Below are 18,378 nucleotides of genomic sequence, written 5' to 3'. Positions count from 1 at the left end.
TATGTATCTATGCAATGTCTGGCAAAAATAAAAATATTAAGAAACAAAGGAAAATGGGATCTATAAGAGAAAAAAATAGTTGATATAAGAAAACAAACATGACCTCATATTTGAATTAGCAGACAAAAACTTAAAACAACTATGTTAAAGAATTTAGAGGAAAAGATGGTCAAAATTGCTAAAAAGGTAGACAATTTCAGCAGAGAAATGGAACTCTAAAAAAGAACCAAGTGAAATTTCTAAAACTGAAAGTAAAAGTTTATTTCTTATAACCAGCACTGAGCCACTGAACCTTTTTAGGTAGAGGGTGAATGTCATGGTATTTATAAAATTAATTAGAACACTGTAACTCCTACCATAAACTATGTCTTATTATAAGAAATGTTATCTTGAACTAAGTTTTGAAGGAGAGAAAGGGACTTGACATAGATTTGAAAAAGATTTTTAGGATAGAACAGGCCTAAAAGACTTACACAATATTGGCAGTAAGAGGGAGAGGGAAGAATCAGTTAAATCTAGAGTATCTGCCTTTGGAAACTGTTGGATGTTAGTGTTATATGAGAAAGAGGATCAAGTGTAAGTATCAGACGTAAGAAGGAAAAGAATGAGTTCAGGTCTGGGTGTGGTTGATTTGAGGTGGCTTTGGGACATTCAGGTGATATTGAGTGAGCGTTTATTTATAACTTGAATGCTGTCAGTTTCATATGTATATCTTTAGTAAATTCTAAGATGTGTGTTTTCTCACATTTTGACGTCTCTAAAAACAGGTCGTGGCTTGTAATTAATGGCCTCCCCAAATCCTTTTTGGATGGGAAGTTTTGTGCATTATTGATAATTCATATGTTGATTGCAGGAATAAACAACAGTTTCATATTTTTTTTTGCAAAACAACAAATGCTTTGTGAGACCTAAAAAGAGAATATAGCCACAAGTGAAAAAAACTGGGTTAAGTACGAAAGGTTTGCTATCACATGCCAGGCACTGAAATTGAAGACACAAGAGGAAATTGCCATATCAGTGAGGATAGATAAAAGAAATATCTAAGCAGTGAGAGGCTGGTGTGGACCAATTCATGTATTGCACAGGACTGTTGTTAAGGCATTGTATCATGAATTATTTGGCATATATTTTCTTTTTCAGAGATTCATAAAAGTATAGTGTTTCTTATAACTTTGATCAAGAATCATTGGCATACATGTAGTAGTTGAAACTTTGGGCGTGGAGGAAATATCTAGAAAGAACATAGAGTGAAATGAGAAAAAGGCATAAGAGGTCTCTGATGATAGGGTCTGATACACTCTGCTATGAGTCAGACTCTGTCAGCTTCACCTCAATGCGAATTTGGCAGTAGCCTGTTTACTTTCCTAAGGCAGAAAATGTAGCACCACAGTGTTACAAGTGAGAAATACCATGGTGTTCCAAGGACTTTAATTCTGTGTGTGAAGGTGACATGTTAAATTTAGGCCAAAAAAATACCTACCTAAAAATGGAGGAAAGCAAAAAAAATTTTTAATTAAATTGTTAGTAACGTAATATGCTGATGAACTTACCTGATCAAGAGAAAAGAAGCAGGAAAACATCAAATGTGAACAAAATAGAAATAAAGCTTTTCCCTTGTTTTTTTTCCCCTCAAAGATCTTTTTTTCCTAAGATAAAAAAAATTGTATATATTTATAAAATAAAGTTTCAAAAATTATAAAAACACCATGTGTCCCTTATAACTAACAGTCCAAACAAATTTGGGGTTTATTCTTATTACCACATTTGTGTTTTTTTCTTCTATGCATTCATTTCTGTGCATGCATTTCTATTTGTTATTCAAAACTTTTTTGTTAAATGCCTGTAGGTTATTAGTCATTGAGGTGCTGGGGCTGTAATGTCATACATGGTACATAATCATTTGCTCTCATGCTTCTTGTATTCTAAAAGGGGAGGCGGACACAAATTTTTTCAAATATTGATAATTTCTAGGAAGAAATAAAACATGGTTTCACTTTGGGAGAACCAGTCTTTGATAGGGCATTCAGGGATGGATTCTTTAAAGAGGTGATACTTAGGTTAGGATCTGAAAGTTGATAAAGGAGTTAGCCTTGCAAAAGGTAGTAGGGGGAAGACCATATGCAAAAGTTCTGAGGTGCAAATAAGTATGATGTGTTGGAGGACACACCAGAAGGAGAACATTGGTAGGAAAGGAAATTGCCATAGTCAAGAATATATAGGTCCATATAAGTTTTAGCCCTTTTTATTCCCAACCCCTTTACTCCAGTTATCCAGTGTTATTAATAATAGTGTAAAACAGTTTCATGCTACTGTTAGGCCCTCCCCTACATCTCTTTCATTTCAATAATTCCTATTTCACAGTTATATTGCAAATGCCAGCCATGTTGCCATATTATGTTTACATTTGGCTAAAACTCTTTGCTTATCAGTTTTATTTTCTCATCTTCTTCTGTCATAAAATTTCTATTTTGATATAATTCTCATTTGGCTAGTGCTCATCCACCACTGTTTTAATAAAATGTACTTGGGGAATGAACTTCTGAATCCTTGCAGTGTCTTCATTTTATCCTTATACATAGCCCTACTGGGTGTAAGTTTCTTAATTACCCCTCAATCATTTGTAGATTGTATTCTAGTGTTATAGTTAAGAAATTTGATGCTAGCATTTCCTCATAAGGAACTTACTGTCTCTGAAAGTTTCTAAAATTTTTTCCTTACCCTTAAATTAATCCTAAAATTTAGGATTTCCAGTGGAAGTGTGGTGTCTCTTTCTCCATACACACACACACACACACACACACACACACACTCCTGCTTGTAGTAAGCTCTTGAAATTTGTACTAAAGACTTTAACTCAAGAAAATTTTCTTCTGTTTAGTTAAACCTGTATTTGTTTCTTTTTCTCTTCCTGGAACTCCTGATTTTATGCTAGGATTTCTAAGTCTTATATTTTCCTCATGATTGCCATTCTGTTTTGTTCTTTTTTGTGAGCAGTAGGTCAAAGATTGACCTATTGCAGCAACTTTTAGCCTTTCTGACTTTCGTTCACATAGTACATTTTAATCATACAAATCTAATCAAAGCAAAAAATTCTTGATGCAGTATATACTCTTACTATGTGTGATGCACTCTATTTTCTGCTCTTGTTTAGTATATCCTAGACTTTATTTAATTTTAAAAAAATACTAGTTGCTATATATACTAAATCAGTGATTCTCAACCAAGGACAGTTTTGCCTCCCAAGAGACATTTGGCACTGTGTGGAGACATTTTTATTGTCATGACTGAGTTGGATACTGCTGGCATCTAATGGGTAGAGGCCGGAGATACAATTACACATCCTACAATGCACAGGACAGCCCCCTCAACAAATGTCAGTAATGCCAAGTTGAAAACTGTACACTAAATTGATTTTTTGACTTCTCAGTGCTTTGTTTCTCAACCCTGGCAGTACAGCATTAGAATCACATGAGAGGATTGATTTACTAAGTTGAGATTAGCTCATTACTGGTAGTTATAAAAGTTCCTCAATGTTTAAAAAACACAGATTTATGGTATAGTAATGAGAAAATATCCAGGCCTAATTGTGTGTGTGTGTGTGTGTGTGTGTGTGTGTGTGTGTGTGTGTGTGTGTTAACAAAAGCTGGTTATTAATCTGATATGTAAGCATTATAATATTTATACTTTTATTCAACTTTTTAGTTACTACACTAGTAAAAAGAAAATCTTTGTGTTAGATTATACTGTGTTTTGAATATTTGTTGTTCAGAAGATGAAATTAAACCAGACAGACATTATTTCAGATAAGAATTTTTAGTGTAGTAATTAAGGTTATCACATTTGCTATATTTTAGCCTTATACCACCTATATATTGTATTTTAAGGTGCAGACTAAGCATCATTCCAGGTGGTTTGAATATCAGCAAATTATTAAGATACTACATTCTGGTGAGCCCATGTTTCTGTGTGGTGGTAGAAATCAGATTATTCTTGTTTAGATCACACAGAAGAGATAATACTTAGCCAAGTCAGTCCAGTTACAAATAGAGGAGTCTAGCAGAGGATCAGAATAAGTTGCAAAGTTGAGCCACCTTGGGTTCCCGGAGTTGGGAGAGGACTGGCCTTCAGTGATAGAAGGGGTTGAATATATTGTATATAGATTTGAAGATGTGTGAAGTTCTTTTCACATCTAAATGTGCTTTCCTCTTATCTGCCAACAGGTACAACTGTGACTGCTTTAAGATTGTTTAAGAATCTACCTGTAAGAAAGCAGTTTTACTCAACTGCTAAAAAATGTAAAGATGAAATAAAAAAGATCCAGGATCTCCTCATAAGCTATGGTATACTTAAACCTGACTTAAGGATTGTTTTTATACATAACAAGGTAAGTATTATTATGTTTCTATAAGAGTTTTCGGTATATGATATTATAAAGGCACAATTTTATCAAAATCAGATATGTAAAGTCTTCTTGCAAAAATTTGTCCACATTAGTTTATTATATAAAGAACCTCTTTACTTTCTTATCTGACATCTAAATGAAATCTGATTGAACCTTTCGTAATTTCTGAGATCAGGGATTTTGCCAGTAGACATCCAAGAAATATTTGAGTGCTACCTAAATATGCAGATGTATAAGACTTGTTCTTTTCCTTTAAGGAGTTCACAATTTAGTGACATTTTTCACCTTCTATTACAAACTGTTTCTCCTTTGGAAGAGTTTTTTTTTGTTTTTTTAAAGGAAACTACCTCATTTCTTCCCAGTTTTCAAGTGAGGCTGATTAAGAAATTCTTGTTGCTTGATGAATCTTGATAGAATGAAAGGTATTTTCTGATTATTCTGTTTTTCATAAAATTCCACATGTGCACTTGAAATATTTAAGAGAGGAAAGCAGAAGTATGGAAACCCAATGGGGAGTTGAGAGTTAACATTTATTGAGGCCCTACACAATGCTACATCATATCCTAGGTACGTTAAACTCCTATGATCCACAGCAACAACTGAGTGAAGTAGACATATCAATTTACCATTGTCCTCTGGACTGAACTCAAGAGAGGTTTAATACTTTGCTCTGTGTTGCACAGCTAGTAAATTGTTGAGATGGAATTTGAAACTTAACATGCCTACAGAGTGCAGGCTATTTCCACTCTGCTGTCTTGTCTTTTCATTTTAATACCTTATGTATATATAGTTCTTTTCCAGGTTTCAGAACACTTACTAATAACTTTGTAAGTTAAGCAGCATTATTTCTATTTGTAGGAGGAACTTAAAGCTCAGAGTAATCAAAGAAATTGTTATATGCTTTACAGTAATTAGTAGTACTGGGGTCAGAATCCTTTTTCATCCAGCATTCTTTCTATTCTGTGTCTATTTACTTGTTATTAAGATGATTCTGTCTTAAACCAAACCATGGTGGAATATTTATGATCAAAATCTTTGGTCATTTTAAAAAAAACAGAAAAGAAAGAAAAACATTAAGATTAGTCAGCCACCTATTCCTGCTACCATAGAACTCAACCACATGATACCTTGAGATCTCTTCCTGCTCTACCATGCTATGATTCCTCAGGATGTTGATAGATGGAGGCTCATCTCGGTAGTATAAATAACCCTATGACCTCTTTATCCAAAGGACATTTAGCAATTAAAAGCTGAATATACCCAAGTTAAGAAAAGATCAAGGGCAGAAGAAAGTGATTGGGAGGGAAAACATATGAAAAAGGTAAAATATGAAGATAGGAACTTCTTGTTTTTAAAGAAAAGCAACAATAAGGAGAAAATAGAATAAAACAAGATTTCTGCCTCATGTAATAGAAATGAGTATTTAAAGTCAAATATATATATTTTCTAAGTTTTGGATGAGTTTATATTATTTTCCAACCACTGTACGATCACCAGTACAGGCATTATCTTTTGAGAATGGAAGGTAGTATTTTATAATATGCTGCATTTTATTATTTTTTGAGGACAGCACATCTGAACTTACATTGAATAAACACAAGTCCCTTGATAGCCTTCAGTAATTTCAGATTCAGTTCAAATCCTAAAGAGTATGCTGAGAGTATTTTACCATGAAAATAATGTGAGATTATCAAAAATCTTACAGTAAAATTAAGTATTAGTATTATTACACAAGATCAAGGACTGAATTAGAACAAGCACTCTGTCTTCAAGCTTCCTTCTCTTAGTACAAATTATTGTGCCACTTTTTTCTTTCTTAGTAGTGCTGTTGTGCCTCAAATGCTGAAATATATTGTTAAACCTCCCAGAATGGCAGTGGCACATATCATAAATCTCTTTGAACATTGAGTCCTGCTCTCCTCTTAGCCTTTTTCTTTTAAACATGTTTATCATTCTTTATGTGCTTTTCAGAAGAATTTTTTGCCTTTGCTTGAAATTTAAACATGACTATATTGACATCTTTTCCTGAAATTTTTTTCTGCTTTATAAACAAACAATCATATTGCACATAATATGAGAAGTACTATTGCTATTTTGACATCTTGGATTAGATAGTGTTCCTTCTTTTTATGAAGGTTTAACCTGCCAAGACATTCTTTGAATACTGATAATGTTGATGTTCTTGCCAGTATGGTTATGTTAGAAAGAGGTATTTTTCTTCTTTCATCACCATGTTCCTTGAAAGCATATTGAATAATGAGACAGCCAAAGGGAAATAATTTACAAGTGGATTCAGTGACTTTATTTAAAGTAGATATTATTTGGAGAAATGTTAGAGCCATTCCTTAAACAAGCACTATAGTCTTCAGCTTTAGTTGTAATAACTGAATTCCTGTGAAGTCCTGCTGTGTATATTTTCATTTATAATGTAGTTATTTCCTAGAACTAAAAAATTTTCTCAGTGTGATTATATGAAACCAATTTAGTATTCTAGCTCTTTCATATATGCATGAATAGTTCTGTAGACGACTAGTTTAGAATATAATGTTAAATTGTGATTTCAAATAAGGGGTACTTTCATATTTCATGGTTGTTGGTTTTTGTGAATGTTTTCTTCTGCCTAAAATACTATTTATGGTTGTAAAAATTGTTTTGAATTGAATTTTGTCTTGATAATTAGAGGCCCACAGGTATTGAAAAGCTGAATTGGATTATCATTGATACCAGAAGGTTTTAACTGTTACAAGAGAATAGTAATTAAGGAGTGACTTTCCATCTACCTACCCTACCTCCATGTCACATTAGTCTGAAGGCTTATTGGGATCAGTTTATTTTTAAGGTCTGGAAGAATGATGACACAGCTTTGAAGAGTTGAATATCTCTGGCATCAGTCAATCTGGGAAGAGGCAGGACCTTAGCTGGAAACAGAAACGCAGAAAACTGGCCATAGAGATTTGGTAGTGTGTGTAGTGGCTTCCTCTCTTGACATAGTTTTCTGGGTCGCTAGGAGAGTACTCTTTTGTGGTGGTGGCTGAAGATGTAGGAGGAAGGGGGTGACCAAGAATGAGAAAGAAGGGACATGTTTATTAGATTATAAACTGAAGATTAAAAAGTAGTAGTTTATAATATGTATCCCCAACATTCATGATATTCTCTTTGTTCATTGTATTATTATTTTTTTTTTTGTAACTCTTAGCCTTTTACACAAATATTGTTAAATGTCTCAGTTTTGTTTCAGCTGTACTATATGAGGAATCAAGAAAAAGTCCACAGTTGGGCCAGTATTACCCACATCCCAAGCAAGGTTATGGAGGCAGTATAGTCAACAGGAAATTCCAGATCAAGACTGTAGTTCAAATGCCCTTTCCTTAAATTCCCTTTCTTTCTTCTAGTTCCAACTTTGAAAGTTTGAGTGGGTTTTGTTTTTTGTTTTGTTTTGTTTTTAATTAATGAAGGTGGAGGTCCATTCAGATATAGTTTTCAGGTTAGCTTGAGGTTGATTATCAGTCTTGATTGGTTGGTTGGGATTTTTTGGTGATGTTGTGTTTTGTTTTGTTTTTTTGCTGCCTGCAAATTAATGATAACTAAATTCTTTAAATGGTTCTTTTTTTTCTTTATTATATTCTTTTACTTTTCACCTAGTTTCTGTTAACTATTATATAGAAAAGATGAAAGACATACATAAGTCACATTTTATAGTAGTTTTTTTTAAGCTTATTTATTGTTTTTATTTTTAATTTATTTATTTTGAGAGAGAGAGAGAGCACACACACACACACACACACACATGAGTGGAAAGGGGCAGAGAGAGAAGGAAACAGGGAATCCCAAGCAGACTCCGTGCTGTCAGCACAGAGCCCAACACAGGGCTTGATCTCACGAACCGTTAAGATCAGGACCAGAGCCGAAATCAATAGTCAGATATTCAGTGGAATGAGTCACCCAGGCACCCCTACTGTAGTTTATTTTTTATCTTGATGTTTATCCATACTATCCATATTGAAGGAATCTCTGAATTCTTCCCCTATCCCCAGCAAGACATAGTTATTCTTCGTCGTCTTCTGTAACATTATTTCATATTTCTGTTATGTCATTTTTGCTTTGTTGGCAATGATTTGTATAATGTCTTTCCTTCTCAGCAGACTCTTGTGGGAGGGAGAACTGCATCTAATTCATATTCCCCTTAATACTCAGTGCATAGCACACAGTAAAATACTAAATGAAATACATGGTGCTAAAATCAAAATCACAAAAATTTATAAAGCTCCAGTTTTGAACACTCTGGCCTCTTTCAGAACAGGCGTCACTGGAGAATCCAATAGGATGAATCCTCAAAAAAGGATTCATTTTATATAATATGAGGATTCATTCTTTTAGATTCTTCAGTGACCTCTTAGGTATTTACAGAGTATATTCTCACTTGTATTCATATATACTGTTCTAGTCTCTTTTCTTGGCATGTAAGTCGTTGATATGTCTTCATTAGAACTAGTTAGGAAATACATAAAGATTGCATGGAGGGACAGTGAGTGGGAAACACTTGACAGGGACATAGTCTTTAAGTTATCAATTTAACATATTTTGTTTCTATTAACTTAGTTAAATGGAACTATATGATTATTCCTTTACAAATTCTCTAACCAAATACATCTTACAGTTACTATTTATCCTAATACATTTCTCTACTTCAAAACAGTAGATTTCTCTTCTGATCAGTAATTTCCAGAGAATTCTGCACAAATCTAGCTTTTTGAGCTTAGGCCAGTAAAAGTTGATCACATGATCTCTAAGGCCCTTTTCAACTCTAAACCTCTTTGATTTTTAAGGATGTCTACATAAATCTTAAGCACTTCATTTCTTAAAAAATTGGAGCTTCACATTTCCATCACTTAGAAGTTCTAAGAAGGTGATTTATATATCAAATCACAAAATATAAGCATTTATGCCTCCTAGATTTTTAGGTCTTTACATCTAGAAAAGACCACTGAAAATCTTTTTTGTCCTGTCTTAAACCTTTTAGCAAATAGAGTATTTTTATCTCTATGCCTTCCCATTTTATCTTCACGTGACCATGTGAGTGGATTGCCTAATAACTTAAATGTTTAATGTAGCATAAGATGAGCCAAAGTTCAATTCTCTTAGCTCTTAATGCAATATTTATTCTCCTTTGCTATAGCTTTTCCACAGCTACTAGATACAGAGCTTTGAGTATGTGCTATGGAATAATTATGTGATAGCCTATGGAATAATTACATGATAGGAGTTTACAAAATAAGTGAGGAAGATGTGAAAGTGTATGAACGTTTAAATAGATGAAAAGAATAATGAAAAGTTACTGATTATCAAATGATATTGGTAAATACTATGAAAAGGGAAAGGTTACTTCAGGCTAGAATAGTCAAGGAAGACTTCATGGTGGATGTATTTTGATCTGTATCTTTCTGTGGATGTTTAACAAATGTCTTGGCTGGACTGGAGCTGATGCTGGTGTAGATCAGTGTGTGGAGATAGGTCTGACCCCCATGAACAAGAGTTCTTTCTTGCTCTGAATAGATAAAATGTCACTTTACCTGTAACAAAATGTTTAGAGAACTTGCCTAAAGCCTAGGAGCTTCATGAAAATAAACTTAAAACCTCTTTATAGCTGGAATTCAGTTCCATACTAAATGTAGATGGTGAGGCAGGAGAGGGTCAGCAGAATTTCTGAAAAAAACCCTATGAGTAAGTGAAGGTATCTGATCTGGACAGAAAGCAACACTTCTCCTTAGGTTTTTTATTGATAGGAGCTAGATGAGAGCCCAGAGCAGTGAGGTGTAGATGTCCATTGGTAGTTATCAACAGGGAATCTTTAAGACCATCTCTCTCTCCTCCATGCTTTTATCTGTATGTGTCAGATGATATTTCCAGAACTCTCAATCCTGGCAAGACCTCTCTAGTCTTTCCCTTAAGAGTCAAAGTCTTGCAACTGTGAAGTGCTTTGGGACTGCCAGCCCTAATCTCATCATGTTTCTATTCCCTTTTATGTCAATCAACTCAAGAAGGCTGAGTCTCTCAACTCATTCTTTATCACCCTGGACTCTTTTTCTCATCCAAATCATTTGTCTCTTACACATCCCCATGTCCTGAAATGTCCCATTTCATGATTAGTCACAAGTAAAATCCTCTGTGTCCTTAGCCTTTTCTTGCTCTGGAATCTGACTTTCCCTGAGAACACTATATCCTCTGCAGCCCTTTCAAATGGTGACTGATTTCTCTCATCTGTTTCTCACTTCCTTGTTCCTCATTGCAACTTCCAGACCATTCCTTTTTCTCTCCAACCCAAAATCTCATTCAGATTTTAATTTCATGTCTTTAGATCCCTAGATCACTATCACTCTGTGATTTCAGTATCCACATAGTCCTTTCTAGCTTCTCAAATCTTTTACCTTTTCTCCAGTGATTGTTCTTTCCACCCTACTGTAGCTATTAATTCCAGTGGCTGTACCATAGACTTTGTTATTGCCAAAAACCACTTCCTCCATAATTTCATTGTTAAGTATTTCACTCTCTGACCATGACCTCCTGTGTCCCCAGCTTATTCCATCCAGCAACCTTCAGACTCTACTGGATCCATTGATCCTACCATCTTTTAATTGTTTTTTATCCATTTTTTCCTCATTTCTCTGCTTAAATTATAAGGTCCATAATTACCATGCTGTCCTTGGGTACTCCCTTAGTTTCTTGCTTCTCTCTCACTGAACTGTACTTGTTTGACTAACCAAATCCTGGTGAAAGCCATCTTTTTGTCCTCTTGGTGCCTGAACCAAGCTGAATGTTGTAGAAGAAAATACACACCCATCATGACTTTAAATTCATGATCACTAATTTTAGTGCTGCCTGGCAGTCATACTGTGTTTCTCTAGTGCATTTTTCTCTCCTCATCTCCTACATCAGTGCTTTAAACAGACTGTAATGTGTATGTAGATCACCTGGGATTTCAGGATGCAGATTCTGATTTAGTAAGTTAGAAAGGGCCTGAGATTGTACATTCTCAACAAGCCTCCAAATGATGTGGTTGCTGCTGTCCATGAACTACACGTTGATTGGCAAGGTCCCAAATGGCCATTTCATCTGTCCTGTCCTCAGACAGCCAACACCTTCTTTTCCATCTTCACTGTCATCTGACCTTACACCCTATTTTAGTGAGAAAATTGAGGCAATCAGGAAAGGACTTCCACAAATCTATCCACCTATCTGCAGCTGTGTCCATACATCAGCCTTCCCTTCCATCACTATGGATGTACTCCCCACGTTCCTAGGAAAAGCTGACTTGGGCACCTCTTCTAGAAATAGTTGTCTTTATTCATTGTCTCCAATTATTGTCCTCCCATTCTCTCTTGAACCTATTTTCTCAGTTTTTCTCTACCACTCTCCCAAAACTGCTCTTGTCAGGGACACCATTTACCTCCACATTGCTAAATCCAGTAGTCACTTCTCAGTCCTTATCTTAGTTAGCATTTGCCACAGTTGATCTCATCCTTGAAACACTTTTTAACTTGGCTTCTAAGTCTGCACAACTTGTTTTTTTCCTCTCTTTCTACATCAGTCCTCTAGTTGCATTTCATATCCTAACTTCTAAACTTTTAGTGTCCTACAGTTTACTCTCTTGTATATATGTGTGTGTGTATATATACACATTTTCATAGTGTGCTTATTCAAATGACTTTACATATCATTTATCCATTGATGACTCCTAAATTTTTATCTCCATTCTGTAACTCTCCCCTGAACTCCAAACTCCGATTACCACCCAGAAATCCTCTGCGTATTTGGTAATGATAATTTGATACATTTAACTTGTCAAAAACTGAGCTTTGTATCTCCTCTTCTGGAACTTTTTCCACAGCCTTTCCCATCAATATATGAGAATTCTGTATTTCTAGGTGGCAAACCAAATGCCTTAAGATTATCCTTGACTATTGATTCTCTTTCACTTTGATTCAAGAGTAAATTCTGTAGGCCTACCTTCAAAATATATGTAAAACCTAACCAGATTTCACCATGTCAGTGACTACCACTGTGGTTCAAGCCACCATCATCTCTCACCTGGGTTTTTTTAATAGTATCCTAATTGGATCTCTCCACTTCCTTCTTTGCTGTTTAAAGTCTGTTTACTGCCCAATAACTAGAGTGATTCTGTAAAAATGTAAGTCAGATCATGCAACTCCTCTTTAATGAGTTTCCATATCAGAGTAAAATCAAAGCCTTTGTAAATGGCCTATCAATTTTACATCCAGGTCAGTAAACTTTGTTTAAAAAAAAGAATCATATAGTAAATATTTAGGGGTTTGGGGGCTATACAGTCTCTTACAACTCTTCAGCTTTGCCTTTGTAGCATGAAAGCAGCCACAGACTGGAAAACTTCAAAAAGAAAATTTAAAGGCAGTCAGCCCCTTGGCCTGTAGTTTGCTTCCCTTTTGTAGATGATCTGATTCACCATTTCATCTGATGTCATTTATTTCTTTCCTTTTACTCACTTTGTTTCAGTTGAACTAGACTCCTTGTTGTTCCTTGAACTTGTTAGTCATACTTCCAATTCAGGACCTTTGTGTTTGTAGTTCCTTTGCCTAGAAGATATTTGTATACATTTGGGTCAATCTCATCTTTTAAAACTTCTCAGGCTTTCTTTAGCCACCCTAAAATTGCAGCCATTTCCCCTGTCCCACACACATTTTCCTGCTCTATTTTTCTTCTTAAAACTCATAACCATCTAATATGCTATATATTGTACTTATCTTGATTTATTGTCTTTCTCTTCTCTAGAATATAATTTCCATGAGAGGAAAGGTGTTTTACTACTGTCTCACTGCTGTACTCCTAGAGCCTACAGTAGTATTTCATGTAGGTGCTCAAAAAAAATAGGTGGTAAATGAATGTAATCAAGGGTTCAGAGCATGGAGGACAGGAGTGCTCCATCACATGAGTGGCACTAGTGCATACTAAATTGTGAATGTAGGTAGTTAAGCACTTATGATACAGGCTGATGAGGTCACTAAAGATTAAAGACAGCAACTGGAACAGAGAGGTAGCAAAATAGCAAGTATCGGCTCTTAGACCTGAAACACTTCCTTTTCCTTCTGGGGAACTCATAGAAAGTCTGAGAAAAGGGAGGGCTGACTTTGGTCTCTAGGCAGATGTGGATATTATTGAAGTAGACACAACCTGTAGTGAAGTAGACACAACTTGTAATTTCATCTAGGACCCCCCCCCCCGCCCCAGGTGGGTGAGTCTATATTATAGAATTTGCTAATATGGATAAATGGATCAAATCATTCTAGGTAGAGAAATAGTGTGAAGATAAAAGGTATAGGTAGGTAAGTACAGAGCACATTTAGAGGCAGTTAAATCAGTTTAGGTGAGTCAGGTATTTTATATAGAGAAGTAGAGGAAGATAAGTGAAAGATAATTTGAGGCTAGATTATAAAAGAATATAAAAAGAATATAAAATAATGCTAGGCTGAATCTTTTTTGTTTCTTTTTAATAGAAAATTGGGAATAGGGAAATGATCAAGGTGTTAACTCTGACATTAGTTTGGCAGTAGTGTGCAGGAAAGAATTGTAGGAGGCTTTGAGCAGTAAGTGTTACAGCTTTAAGCTGTAACAAAAGTCCAGGCACCTTGGGCCTGAATAAGGATAAATACATTGACAAAGAAAGCAAAGGGTGTCTGTGATAGCAATTATAAGGAAGAATCAATGAGACTGGTTGACTGACTGCATGTGGAAAATGAACACAAAAGATCTGAGGGTATCTGATTTATTTAATTTACATGCCTAGGAAAATGATAATGCTACATCCCTTTTATATCCCTGGATGGGTGTATCTGACTTTCACTTTTAATATGTAGTTACCTTCATGTATTACTCTGACATAATTTTGATTTCACTTTAAAAAGAATCTAATACAAAAAATGAGGTTTTGAAGTGAAGTTATTGTTACCTCATCAATAAAGGTTTTGGTAACTAGTCAATTAAGAAAGGAAAGTTAATCATCTCTAAGTTGGATGTTAGTTGTTAGCTTTAAACCTTACTGCTTGTTTTTTTTTTTTTTTTAAGTGTTTTTTTATTTTTGAGACAGAGACAGAGCATGAGCAGGGGAGGGGCAGAGAGAGAGTGAGACACAGAATCTGAAGCAGGCTCCAGGCTTTGAGCTGTCAGCACAGAGCCCGATGCGGGGCTTGAGCTCACAAACCGCGAGATCATGACCTGAGCCGAAGTCAGACGCTCAACCGACTGAGCCACCCAGGCGCCCCAAAACTTACTGCTTGTTTTTAAAAAGAGGCACAGTGGGCACCTGGGTGCTCAGTTGGTTAAGCCTCCAACTCTTGATTTTGGCTCAGGTCATGACCTCACGGTTGTGAGATCAAGCCCCGTGTTGCACTGTGTTATGGCATGGATCCTGCTTAAGATTCTCTCTCTCTGTCTCTCTCTGTCTCTCTCTGTCTCTCCCTCTCCCCCCTACCTGTCCCACCCCTATGCGGGCATACACTTTCTCTCTCCCTCTCTCTCTCAAAAAAAAGGCATAAAATTAGAAAATAAGGTTATCTATCACCAGGACATTTGCCTGAATAAAACAGGATGCTTGGGAAAAGAAGTACCATCAGGGAAACACCAGGAGCCAGCTGATGGGAGTATTAGAAGCTCAGAATCTCTGGATTTGGTGTTCATCTCTTTCTTTCTAAACATTATTTTGTCAAGAACACTTAACATGAGAGCTACTTCTTAATCTTTTTAGTATACGGTGCAATATTGCTGACTAGAGGTACAATGTTACACAGCAGATCTTTAGAACTTTAACTGAAATTTGATGCCCATTCATTAGTAACTCCCTATTTTCCCCTCCCCCCCATCCCCTGGATAACTACCATTCCATTCTTTGATTTAATGAACTTAACTATTTTAAATGCCTCATATAAGCAGAATCATGTATTTGTCTTTCTGTGACTGGCTTATTTCACTTGGCATAATATCCCCAAGAATCCTCCATGTTGTCACATATTACAGAATTTCCTTTTTTAAGGCTGAATAATATTCTATCAAATGGATATACTACATTTTCTTTAACCATTGATCTGTCAGTGGACATTTAAGTTGTTTCCACATCCTGGCTGTTGTATGTAATACTGCAGTGAATGTGAGTGCTAATACCACTTTCAGAGCCTGCTTTCAATTCCTTTGAATAAATACTCTGTCATGAGATTGGATTCCTAGATCATATAGTAGTTCTGTTTTTAATATTTTGAGGTACCTCCATACTATTTCCATAGTATTTGCATCCTCATGAATAGTATACAAGGGTTCCAGTTTTTCCACATCTTCCTCAATATTTATCTTTTCAGTTTTTGATAACAGCCATCCTGACAGGTGTGAGGTGATACCTCATTGTGGTTTTAATTTGCATTTACCTGATGATTAGTGAGATTGAGCATTTTTTCGCATATCTGATGGCCTTTTATATTTTCTTCTTTGGAGAAATGTCTGTTCAAGGTCTTCACCCATTTTTTCGTTGGTATTAGTGTTTTTGTTAGGGAGTTGTAGGAGTGCCTTACATACTTCGGAGATTAATCATTAGATATATAGTTTGTACATGTTTTCTACCATTCCATGGGTTGCCTTTTCATTCTGTTGATAGCTTCCTTAGCTGTGCAGAAGCATTTTAGTTTGATTAGTCCCTCTTGTCTGTTTTTCTTTGTTGCTTGTGCTTTTGGTGTAATATCAAAGAAATCATTGCCAAGATCAGCATCATGAAGATTTTCTCCTGTCTTCTCTTTTAGGAGTTTTACAATTTTTGGTCTTATATTTAAGTCTTTAATTCATTTTAAATTGATTTCTATGTATAATGTAAGATAAGGGTCCAACTTCGTTCTTTTGTATATGGATATCATTTTTCCAGCCCTGTTGGTTGAAGAGACTCTCCTTTCTGCATTGTGTGTTCTTGACACCCTCATCAGATATCAGTTGACCATATATGCATGGATTTATTTCTGGGCTTTCTACTCTTTTCTGTCTGCCTTTATGATTGTCTTTATGCCAGTACCATACTGTTGTGTTTACTGTAGTAATATATTTTGAAAGTAGGTAGTGTGATGTCTCCAGTTTTGTTCTTTACCTCTGGATTGATTTGGCTGTTTATGGTCTTTTGTGGTTCCATGAGTTTTAGAATTGTGTTTTTCTATTTCTATAAGAATGTCATTAGGATTTTTGGTAGGAATTGCATTGAATTTGTAGAGTGCTTTGGGTAATATGGACATTTTAATAATACTAAATCTTCTGATCCATGAACACAGGATGCCTTCCCATTTGTCATCTTTAATTTCTTTTGTCAGTGTTTTGTAGTTCTCAGCCTACAAGTCTTTCACCTTTTAAATTTATTCCTAAGTATTTTTTTCCTTTTTGGTGCTCTTGTAAATGGGATTGTTTTTCTAATTCTTTTTCAGATAGCTCATTGTTAGTGGATAGGAACGTAGCTGGTTTTGTATGTTGATTTTGTATCTCACAACTTTACTGAATTTATTAGTTCTAAGTTTTTTTTTAATATGATATTTTTGTTATTTTGAGAGAGAGAAAGAGCAGAGGAGAAGCAAAGAGAAAGGGAGAGAGAATTCCAAGTAGGCTCTGTGCTGTCAGTGCAGAGCCCAACATGGGTCTCAAACCCATGAACCATGAGATCATGACCTGGGCTGAAATTAAGAGTCAGATGCTAACCCAACTGAGCCACTTACGTACCCCCTAACAGGTTTTTGATGGAGTCTTCAGGGTTTTCTATGTATAGGATCATGTCATCTGCAAACATGGACAATTTTACTTCTTCCTTTCTGGTTTGGATGCCTTTTATTTCTTTTTCTTGCCTAATTGCTTTAGCCAGGACTTTAAGTTGTATGATGAATAGAAGTGGCAGAAACAGGCATCCTTGTCTTGTTCCTGATCTCAAAAAAAAAAAAAACTTTTAGTTTTTTACCATGGAGTGTAATGACTGCTATGGGATTTTCATAGATGGCTTTTATTATGTTGAGGTACTTTCCTCCTATTCCTAGTTTATTGAGTTTTAATCATGAAATGGTGTTGAGTTCTATCAAATGGTTTTTTTGCACCTGTTGAGACAATCATGCAATTTTTATCCTTTATTTTGTTAATATACTGTATCAAAAAAAACAACTCTTAGGTTTTTTTTCTGCTGTTTTTCTGTTTTCTCTTTAATTTATTTCTGCTCTGTTCTAATCTTTATTTCCTTCCTTCTGCTAACTTTGCTCTTATTTTATTGTTTTTCTAGCTCCTTCAGGTGCTAGAAAAGTTGGTTGGTTGGGCTAGTTAGGTTGTTTATTTGACATCTTTCTTTTTTAATGTGTTATTGCTCTGGATAAACTGTACTGCTTTTACTGCATCCCATAAGTTTTGGTACATTGTCTTTCATTTACCTTAAAGTATTTTCTGATATTCTTGTGTCTTTGACTCAGTGGTTGTTTAGGAGTGTGTTATTTAATTTCCACATACTGTGACTTTTCTACTTTTCTTCCTGTTGATTTCTAGTTTCATTCCATTGTGGTCAGAAAAAATTCCTTGATATGTTTCAATCTGCCTAAATTTGTTAAGACTTGTTTTGTCTTAACACTTGATCTGTCCTGGAGAAATATCCATGTGACCTTGAGAAGATGATGTATTCTGCTGTTGAGTGGATTGTTCTGTATAGGTCTGTTAGGTCTGTTTGGTCTGTCATGTTCAGGTCTTCCATTTCCTTATTGATCTTCTGTCTGGATTTTCTATTCATTATTGGTCTTTATCTGCGAAGAGAACTAGAGAACCATGTGGAGGATGGAGTTGCATTGCAGACGAGATGGTTGGGATAACTTCACTTAGAAGTATCAGCAGGTTTGGAGAAGAAATATCTCATGAAAAATAAATTGTAATAGAAAAGGTATTCTATTCAGTGAGAATAAAGAGGA

General features: G+C 35.3%; 1 protein-coding gene across 1 annotated transcript in view; it reads left to right on the top strand.

The window, feature by feature from the left end:
• PMS1 (PMS1 homolog 1, mismatch repair system component) overlaps nucleotides 1–18,378 on the top strand; it is a 98,890-nt gene that overhangs the window by 34,539 nt on the left and 45,973 nt on the right. The window contains exon 7 of the mRNA XM_047084289.1: nucleotides 4,221–4,384. Coding sequence (XP_046940245.1) covers nucleotides 4,221–4,384 — 164 coding nt within the window. The remainder of the gene's footprint in view (nucleotides 1–4,220; nucleotides 4,385–18,378) is intronic.

The sequence above is a fragment of the Lynx rufus genome, unplaced genomic scaffold, assembly GCF_022079265.1.
Source record: "Lynx rufus isolate CCGP_SWC_20201006 ecotype Redwood Valley unplaced genomic scaffold, mLynRuf1.p SCAF_2, whole genome shotgun sequence".
Lineage (NCBI taxonomy): Eukaryota > Metazoa > Chordata > Mammalia > Carnivora > Felidae > Lynx > Lynx rufus.
The sequence above is the reverse complement of the archived record's forward strand: the minus strand, read 5'-3'. Positions and strand labels throughout refer to the sequence as shown.